General features: G+C 31.9%; 2 protein-coding genes across 3 annotated transcripts; one reads left to right on the top strand and one right to left on the bottom strand.

Moving 5' to 3' along the window:
- Positions 1-155: 155 nt before the first annotated feature.
- Positions 156-3,671, bottom strand: TAF1B (TATA box-binding protein-associated factor RNA polymerase I subunit B). The gene is made up of 4 exons (XM_074176330.1): positions 3,213-3,671; positions 2,817-2,931; positions 2,158-2,755; positions 156-1,518 (listed from the first exon to the last, which is right to left on the bottom strand). The coding sequence occupies exons 1-4, from the start codon at positions 3,575-3,577 to the stop codon at positions 281-283; spliced, it is 2,316 nt and encodes a 771-aa protein (XP_074032431.1). The 5' UTR covers positions 3,578-3,671; the 3' UTR covers positions 156-280.
- A 1,090-nt stretch (positions 3,672-4,761) lies between these two features.
- LOC111518078 (inositol monophosphatase 1) lies at positions 4,762-8,127 on the top strand. 2 transcript variants are annotated; one of them, XM_023174419.2, is made up of 4 exons: positions 4,762-5,036; positions 5,088-5,590; positions 7,004-7,264; positions 7,644-8,127. In XM_023174419.2, exons 1-4 carry the CDS (start codon positions 4,839-4,841, stop codon positions 7,645-7,647), a joined length of 966 nt encoding a protein of 321 aa, XP_023030187.2. In that variant the 5' UTR covers positions 4,762-4,838; the 3' UTR covers positions 7,648-8,127. The 2 variants fall into 2 exon arrangements, with proteins under 2 accessions (XP_023030187.2, XP_023030186.2); XM_023174418.2 differs by having other exon boundaries at positions 7,004-8,127.
- The last annotated feature ends 1,064 nt before the right edge of the window (positions 8,128-9,191 follow it).

The raw sequence follows: 9,191 nt of genomic DNA, 5'->3' as shown, positions 1-9,191 counted from the left end.
AGAAGTGAGGTTTCTTATGAAACTTGAGGTTTTCTGTGATATTTCGCGCTCGCCTCGCTAGTGACTTTTTAGCAGGCACTATCATTACTATAATTAATATTATATTTATATGCTATATGATTTATGGGGATAAAGATGGATAGAGTTACAAAAAATAACACTAAACAAAATAATTTATTGTCAAAATCGGGATAGAAATAACACTAATCAAAATTTTACTGTTTATGTACAAAATCTACATATATATATAAACATACATACATATAGTTCTCCTAACTAATCACCACAGGGTTTCAGCTTGATCGACATAGAAACCAAGTTTTTCAGTCAACCATCTTTTAGGTTTTGGTACGTTGTTTTGGTTACCGAAATTAGCCGAGAACACCAAATACAGTTCGGTGAACTGAAGCTCTGTATATAACTCCTGGAAGTTTTGTTCGATGATCCTTGCACATTCTTTGAAGACAATTTTGAAGTTATCAGTGTTTTTGTTGAAGAATTCATTGAATTCAATTTTGTTGATCAAATCAATATTCATCTGTAGATAAAACCAATACCTTTCATAGGGATTGAAGTGAACTGAATAGGAGACATTCTTATCCATCTCGGCCAGATGTATATTGACAGACTTACAGAATTTTCTGGTGTAACGAGCATTATTCAGAAAAACATGCCTTCGGCATTTCTGATACTGCTGTTGCACATACTGAGGATTCACTTTTTTCACTGGTGTTGTATCTGCCTCATCTACTGGGCACGTCATATCTTCATCTGCAACAGACGAGACAATTTTTACTGGTACAAAGTTACGACTTTTACAAGTGATGTTTCTCACAGTCCTTTTCGTCCTAATATCCTCCACAATCCAGTTATTATTTGCGCCTCGATGTTTTATGATCATAGAGCTATTCAATGTGAGCAAATATTCATTGGGTTTCAGCAGGAAATCAAGAGATTCCTTTTCGAAATTGTATTCCAGTACTTCCTTTGACATAGGCCTGTTGACCCACTTGAGTACCACTTCGATGTGATTCCTAAACGGAGTAAGAGATGCTGGATACTCTAAATGAGTTGTGAATTCGTTCTGCAGAGTTTTTATTCTTGTTAATATTTCTTTGTAATCCTTCATTTCTCTAGTCAACTTAGCATTTTCATCATATTCAATATTATGGGACTTCATATACTGTAGGAGTAAATTACTATCCACCTTAGAATTTGAAATATCATGTGTTGGAAAATGATATTCGCTCAATACCAAATTTCTGTACTCTATATACATCATCCATTTTTTTATATCAAACATATTTTGCTCACACAAGTTCAGCTCGTTAACTAGTTGGGCATATTTCGACAGGTGGTCTTCGGACTTCCCATCTATCCCAAACAGCAATTTGAACGTAAACAGTATAAGAGACATGACCCTTCCTTCATAGTTCGGTATTATTTTGCCTACCCTTGTCATCTTCAGTTTCACATTGGTTTTCGATAAAATATTAGTGACAGCTAAGAAGAAATCATCTGAAAATGAATTTTATTTTAATTCAATTCTGATATATTTAGTATTCATAACAACCCTTATGAAAAAAAAAAGGGAAAAAACAGTTCAGGAGAATTTTCAATAAGAAATTAGAACAATAATTGTTAGACCCCATAAATAATCCTGATCAAAGAATGTAAATTTTCATGGCCGGAAATTATTGGGTCAAAGCTATTTTCCGGGTTTATTATCTGTGCTCCGCAGTTTTTATGTATGACGTCTAGTCTATGACTACAGTATCTAGTCGTCTTCCTATCAGCCAGATTTACTATTCAAAGGTTTATGGGGAGGTTACAGAAATTAATAAAGATGAATTCAATTGCAAGAAAGAAGGAATTGACATAAATGAAATATGGATACCTGTTCTAAATTGCACAGAAATCAGATAATTCAACCCAACTAATAGGAACTAAGCCAAGCCCACTAGTAATGGTATAATACCAGATAAATATTGCAATAATTTAGTATATGCTGTGAGGACAACCAGAGCACTTCGTCTATTGCTTATCACCTTTGATAATGTCTGCCGCAGTTGTAAAAGAAACGTCAGAGACAAAAATCTGCAGACTATTGCTAACAAACCTGGAAATCAGCTTTGACAAAATATTCATGATAATTACCTGGCAAATTCATTTCCTTGCAATAGCGTTTGGTCAACTCCACCAAATCAGGAATTCTTATATAGGTAGTAACTTTTAGAAACTTGGCCAACTTCGCAGTCGTTACCCGGAAATACTTGTTCGTGAATAAGGAATTCTTCAAATTATTACGAATGTTCAGAAATTTATCAGTATAACCTTCGGGAAACAGTTGAGTGAAATTGTTGAAGCTCAAGTGACCCTCTCGTATAAACCTAAATAAGTCCCCTAGTTGAATCTTGTCCTTTGTTATGAGTAGTCCTAAATACAAAATGCAATATAGTTTTACTGGAGATAAAAAGTGTATACCATTTTTATACTCTCTTGAGCAATCCTTGTAAGTGAATTTATGACAGGTTAAGTTTCGTGAATGATCCGCTTTGTGTTTTGTTAAATGTCTCATTGAAATTTTTTTTCTTAGTTCGCTGACACTGTAACGATTGAATTTAATATTAGTATTTGCATTTATTGTTCGGTCGTTACTACTTTTAACACTTGCTAAGGTTTCAGTGTGTAAAGAAGCACTTTCTTGGGTAGACTGCTGTGAAAACTTGACATACTGAGCCTGTACTAATTTGGTCTGCAAAAAAAAAACAAAATATGCCAAAAATAAATGAATTGAAAATCAAAATTTTACGCACCTTCTTTTTAGTTCTTTCTCTACGAACTGAAGTTGAATGTACAGTTGACGATTCATCAGAACTAGACTTTTTCCTTTTTCTTTTTATTTTCGGACCATAGAGAATCTCGAAGTCCCTGAAAAAGATATTAGTATATTAAAATAAATTTATCAAAAATGAATTACATCGCAGGACAGTATGCAAAACAGTTGTAAGCATAAATCAATAAAGATATATAAAAAATATTGAGAAAAATAAAAGATAAAAACAAACTTGAACTATCAACTGCTAACCTGCAATTTATCAAAGTGAATATCAGAATCAGAACAATAACTATTGAAATATTACTACTAATAACATCGAGAATTTTGTTTTGATGAAACTATTTCAAGTTAACAACGTAAATGCCATTAATACCGTTTGGAGTTGACTAGAGGCAGTTTAGGTTTCTCATCATACTTGAAGTTTATAACTTCAAGTTTTTCCAAGTACTTCATCCACAAACATTTCACCACTTGTTTCAAAGACCTGTCGGCACCCAGATTGATCAACTGTTGTGTTAATGAAGCCATTATAACATTGTAGCACTCCCAACTAGTTATATTATTTTCAGTTTTGTCTACTTTTGGGGTTGTTTTGATCTTTTTATAGGCTTTTACATTGGTCAATTCCTCTTGAAGCTCATTTTCTTGAACCTCTTGACTTTGTGTTTGGCATTCAGAGCAATAAAAATATCCAGCTTCATTATAAAAATCGGTACCACCACAATCAACACATTCCATTATTAGATATGAATATAAAATGTCAGAATTTCAAAATAAAAGCGCCTTTTGCTAAATACAGTGACACACAGTGAATTAATTATAATGTCTTCTTTTTTTCTTATCCATTCGTTGGTCACAGCAACCAGAGCTATCCGGCCAGTTGATAACGAAAATCATTTGTAAATTATTACGAACTTGGATAAATATTTATAACAATTTCACACTTCCCAGTGAATTGGAAAACTTGTATCTTGCAATACATGCTTGCGAGAAATGCGTGTGTTATTGTTCTTGAAAAATCGAAGTGGTATTGTGATTATGCGTTAAAGACTGATGTTTGAACCCAAAACTTCAAAAAGTATATTTTAATTTTAAGGTTCATAGATTTCCATGTTAGTGGGAAATTGGCTTCTCTGTGTATTTGTCATCAGGGTCAGTTGTCATATGTGATTGAAGTTTAGATTGTTCATGTTTGAGTTTTATTTGCTATTCGAATTGTACTAATTATTCTCCATTAGTATCCGCAATATTCAGTTGAAGTGATGATGTGAAAAGTAACAAAACAACGATAATTATCACAAATTATGACATAATTAATGATTAGAAACAATTATTGATACATTTATAGATTACGTTCCGTTTCATCTCAACAAAGTGAAATAGTTTTCCTATTTCATGTTTGGAAAACAAATTGATGGGAAAATAGATTATTATGAGATTCAATGATCACATGGAAGTTATTGTTTCTGAGGAGCTTTCTCCATTAGTTTGTATCGGAAAAAACCTCTGTACAGAATATACACTTTTATGAAGTTGAAGAAGTAGAAAGCAAGAAATTAATTTCTCTTGAAAATATTTCTCTTCAACGTGTTAGGAATCACACGTTAAAAGGTAAGACTTCGTTATTCGTTAGTCCTTAGCTCACACAAGTTTCTCAACTTGTTGTTGTTCGCATGGGGGCGACAGTTGATTAACGGAAAAACAGATTTCAAACAGAATTCAGTGTCAGAGGTCTATAGGTAAGTCGATGTTACCTATTTATTATATTTTTGTTATTTTTCCTATAAAAAAATTGAGTAAATTCGATGAAGCAGTAGACTTTTTTACTTATGCTCTCATACAAGGAGGCTGCTGTCTCTAGATGCTACATTTTGAAGTTTCATAATTCAGTGACAGATTCAGTGTCTGTTTTTTAGGATTCAAGTACAGAAATAGTTTGTGGTTTGTGGTACAGAAAGAAGACTTGAGAAGAGCGATTATCTATAATCTAATTTATTTAATGATTATAAATAATTGCCAAGGAAAAGTGGTTAGATCTGTATTCATCAAAAGAAGCCACGTATTTTCATATACATTTAATACTTTTTTAAATACAAGCTCAATTTTTTCGAAGAAATTTTTTTTAAATTCAGAAATGTCACACAACTTGGATTTATTTTATGAAACTGTCTTGGGTTTAACTCAAACTGCCGGAGAGGTGAGTTTTTCCATATTGAATAATCCAAAAACCATTATTTTCATGTTGCAGCTGATCAATGAAAAAATATCATCTAGAAATAAATCCATTGAATTCAAGTCAAGTGAAATTGATCTGGTGACAGAAACTGATCAAGCAGTTGAAAAATTACTTATTGAAGGACTTTCAAAACAATTTCCTGACCATAAGTTCATCGGCGAGGAATCCGTTTCCGAAGGAAGTCAGTGTATTTTGACTGATGATCCAACATGGATCATAGATCCTATCGATGGGACAATGAATTTTGTCCACTCGTTTCCACATTCCTGCATTTCCATAGCTTTATTTATTGATAAGAAACCTGAAATTGGAGTAATTTACAATCCCATGTTGAAACAGCTTTTCACAGCTAGAAAAGGAAAAGGTGCATTTTTGAACGGGAAACAAATAAAAGTATCAAATAAAACAAATTTGGCAGAGGCTCTTCTTATGTTCGAATTTGGTACTAGCAGGGACCCAGAGAGGAGAAAAGTCAACCTTGAAAATCAAGAAATTCTAATGCCTCAAGTGCATGGGTGAGTTCTGGTCTAGAAAAATTTGAACTAATTTTTTTGTTGACTGCTTGTAGCATTTGGATTGCATTGAATTTTGTCCTACTACTTTACTGAACTTTTAATTTCAAAGCAATTTTGAGAAATTAGTGTGGAAATGGTATTCAAAGTTGACTATACTAATTTTTATCTAGATCTTTTCAATTATTTGCTAACCTTGGGTGTAATTAAATTATCTGTTAACCTTGGATATAATTCAATTATTTGTTAACCTTGGGTGTAAACCTCAAATGATAGGAAGGAAAGCAGTTCCCACAATTAGAATTTTATTCAAAATAAGAAAGTTCGTACTGTTGCAATACCTGAAATTGAGTTACTTTTCCTAAGTTCATATTTAATATGAGTATTTTGCTATACTTAAGCTTTCTTCTGCGAAAATCCAAAGATTTTTAAAAAACATAGCTAGATTGTTGTTCAATTGATTTCTATTTATGATTTTATGATTAGTGATAATGTTGTAAAATTGAAATTTTATTAGTATTTTATATTTATATATTTCAGATATTATTATATTTTTGTATTCTGATGTGATTTCAATGTGATATAGTGCATAAGTTAAACGTCGCAACATATATGTTATTTCTTAACTGTATTGGGGTAACCCGTTTATAAATAAATAAAAAAAAATGAAAATAGTCTGGACCTACAATAAACTTATTTGATAACACTCATATCTTCCAGAAAAAATTATCTGTATACAAAAATATGTTTCGATTTGTACAGGCATAGTTTTTTATATATGTAAAGCAAGCAACATTAAGGAGAGTGGTGTTGCAAAATATTGAAGTTATAACTTCTTATGGGAGGGTAAACATTTTCGTTACCTAACACGTAACAGCACCAGTTTGTCTGGCTTCCCTTTCTCTCACGCATACGTCAGCGGAAGACAGGCTCCTCCTCTCTCGTTGGTCAGACGCTCAGTGTTTAGTGTGTGTTGGACATGTACTGTTGACAATATTATAAAGATCTAACCAGCAAGCACATAATTTATTTTATTATGTGAAACATGACTTAAAAATGATACTAATTTTGTGTATGTACATCTTACTGAACCAAAAAAAAGTTAAATTATTGTCTACAAAGTAAATTTGTTTTTGTACTCATTTCTTTTGACTAGTCCAACAATGTCATTAATCATTTGATATCTATGTATATTATATGTAGTCAACAACTCGTGATGCATAAAGATTTAACCATTTAAAACCAATTCAGGTTTGAACAAACTGAAGAATTTCAACATATGTAAAAATTTAATCATTGTTTCCTATTTTTAGAGTGAAAAATATTCAGCAATGTCTATGATCCGATGGGATCCTTTGAATTTTGATCACTGAATCAATCCTCATCTAGCCTTATACCTTCTCATCGTATTTTTAGATTACGGTCCCTTGGTTCTGCAGCATTGAATATGGCAATGGTGGCCTGCGGAGCTGCCGAGGCTTACTTCGAGTTTGGGATACATATTTGGGATATCGCTGCAGGAGAGTTGATAGTAACTGAAGCAGGAGGTGTGGCAATTGATCCAACTGGTGGTGAAATTGATAGAATGTCTAGGAGAGTGCTGGTAGCAGGAACGCAAGAGCTGGCCGACAAGTTGTCCCAGAAGCTGGTCCAATTTTATCCAACGAAACAAACCAAGTACTGATTATATTAAATACTTTGAGATTCTGGAAGTAATTTATGTCTAATGAGAGGCTAGTCCATTATACTTGTTCTTGTTTGAAATTGCCAATATTGAACTATTTTGGCATTTTTTTAAATCGTTCCATTGCAACCGATCAATCAATTCTCAAATGTTTTTTACGTTTATAAGTTCATGATATAGGTATCAAATGAGAGTCTGACAATAAAAAAAGAGAAATAACATGATGTCCTTCAACTAATCCTTCCACCAAGACTTTCTGCATATATTACAAAGGTTAAAAACTTATATTGAAGGTTCATTTATGCAATTAAATTAATTGTAATAAAAGTAACAATGTATAATTTAACAATTTAACATAACTTTTTGTTTCAGGTAAAATTAAAATCTCATGAAATTGAAGTAAACCACTTTTTCGGATAATCCCTAAATTTATGACTTTGTACAATCCCTTAGTTTTCATTCTACTTATAAACATATATCTGTTATTTTATTGATATATAAAGTGTCTATTATATTAGTATGTATACCTATTAATTTTAATGGCACTTGATTTTCAACTTTTATACTTTTATAATTTGGACATATAAATATTCGAAGAAAGCAAATCTAAAATAAACTCAACGTCTTTGTTAAGAGTTCACTTTGGACTTTTTTTTGTAAGTTCCAAAATTTTTTCGTATAAAGCTGGAGAAGTATAAAGACATTTTTTTCAAAAATAATCTCTTTCAAAAAATATCTCCACTTAAAATTTATCTATTATTTCTCATAATGAATATCTCTGTCAGTATATGTATAAGAGATTAAATAATGTTGAGATTCTAGTCAGTGTTTAACAAAATATATTTGTTTCAACAAATATCTGTTGTATTAATTTCTCCTTCATCACTAAGATCCTATTTCACTAGTTCGGACTTCCATTGACTACTATATAAAATGATTTGAAATCCCTGAAACAACTAAAAAAAAAATAATTAAAAATGAATAGCTGAAAATAACAATTATATTAAGCAAAATAAACCTGAAATGAAATAATAGTGAAATAAAATACAAGTAAAAATAGAACAATTTAAAAAATAAAGAAATGAAAAAAGATAAACTGGAGAGATTCCAAGTCACGTTAGTTCACGACGTTTCGATTGTTAGTATCTGCAATCGTCTTCGGGTGATGATTCCTCCGAGAGATGACTATTTATAGGTCGTTCGAGTACTTTCACTTATTCCCGCTTTCCATTTTCCGCTTCACTGGTTCCGTGGGAGATGACCGTTTGGCGGGAGTTGGCCATTTTTCGCCTGATGATGGGTTTCCATACGTTGCGTATTTCTACGCTGGCTTGGCTGAATACGTTGTTGGACAATAATTGTTATTTTCAGCTATTCATTTTTAATTATTCTTTTTTAGTTGTTTCAGGGATTTCAAATCATTTTATATAGTAGACAATGGAAATCCGAACTAGTGAAATTCATCATGAAACATTGTCAATCACCTTCAAACAAACTAAGATCCTAGTTTCTTCACAGGAAAAAATATGGTGAAATTGTAATTTTTTTCTATGTTACATATATTTACGAAGTTTTATCTCATGTGCTATAAATACTGAAATCAAACCACAAATTTACGATGATCAACAGAACATTAAAATTGTAAAAATAACATCAAAATAGAAAATCTAGTAAAATTGACTCGGGGTCTCTTTTTACAATCACACATTCATTTGTATTATTCAATGTGAATGACAACAGACAGGAGTAAAGAAATTTATCATCAGTTCATGAATTTTTTCAATGTTAGGGTCCTCTGTGATTTTAATGTTTTAGTGTTTGATGCATAAAGCTGTAGTGACCAAGGTAGAACTAATACTTGTGCGCATGCAGTGCTTCGCCAATCATGACCTGATGATAGTGCCTGTACACGTAAACGTA

This window comes from Leptinotarsa decemlineata, unplaced genomic scaffold (assembly GCF_025532065.1).
Source record: "Leptinotarsa decemlineata unplaced genomic scaffold, Ldec_3_MD MMD2_tig00001719_RagTag_RagTag, whole genome shotgun sequence".
Taxonomy (NCBI): Eukaryota; Metazoa; Arthropoda; class Insecta; order Coleoptera; family Chrysomelidae; genus Leptinotarsa; species Leptinotarsa decemlineata.
The sequence above is the reverse complement of the archived record's forward strand: the minus strand, read 5'-3'. Positions and strand labels throughout refer to the sequence as shown.

Coding starts and splice junctions, on each gene's coding strand:
- TAF1B (XM_074176330.1), bottom strand. CDS start 3,577: ATGGAATGTGTTGATTGTGGTGGTACCGATTTTTATAATGAAGCTGGA. Junction 2,756..2,816: donor GAGAAAGAACTAAAAAGAAG/GTGCGTAAAATT, acceptor TTTTTTTTGCAG/ACCAAATTAGTACAGGCTCA. Junction 1,519..2,157: donor CAAGGAAATGAATTTGCCAG/GTAATTATCATG, acceptor ATTCATTTTCAG/ATGATTTCTTCTTAGCTGTC.
- LOC111518078 (XM_023174418.2), top strand. CDS start 4,839: ATGATTATAAATAATTGCCAAGGAAAAGTGGTTAGATCTGTATTCATC. Junction 5,037..5,087: donor TAACTCAAACTGCCGGAGAG/GTGAGTTTTTCC, acceptor TTCATGTTGCAG/CTGATCAATGAAAAAATATC. Junction 5,591..7,003: donor CTAATGCCTCAAGTGCATGG/GTGAGTTCTGGT, acceptor TCGTATTTTTAG/ATTACGGTCCCTTGGTTCTG.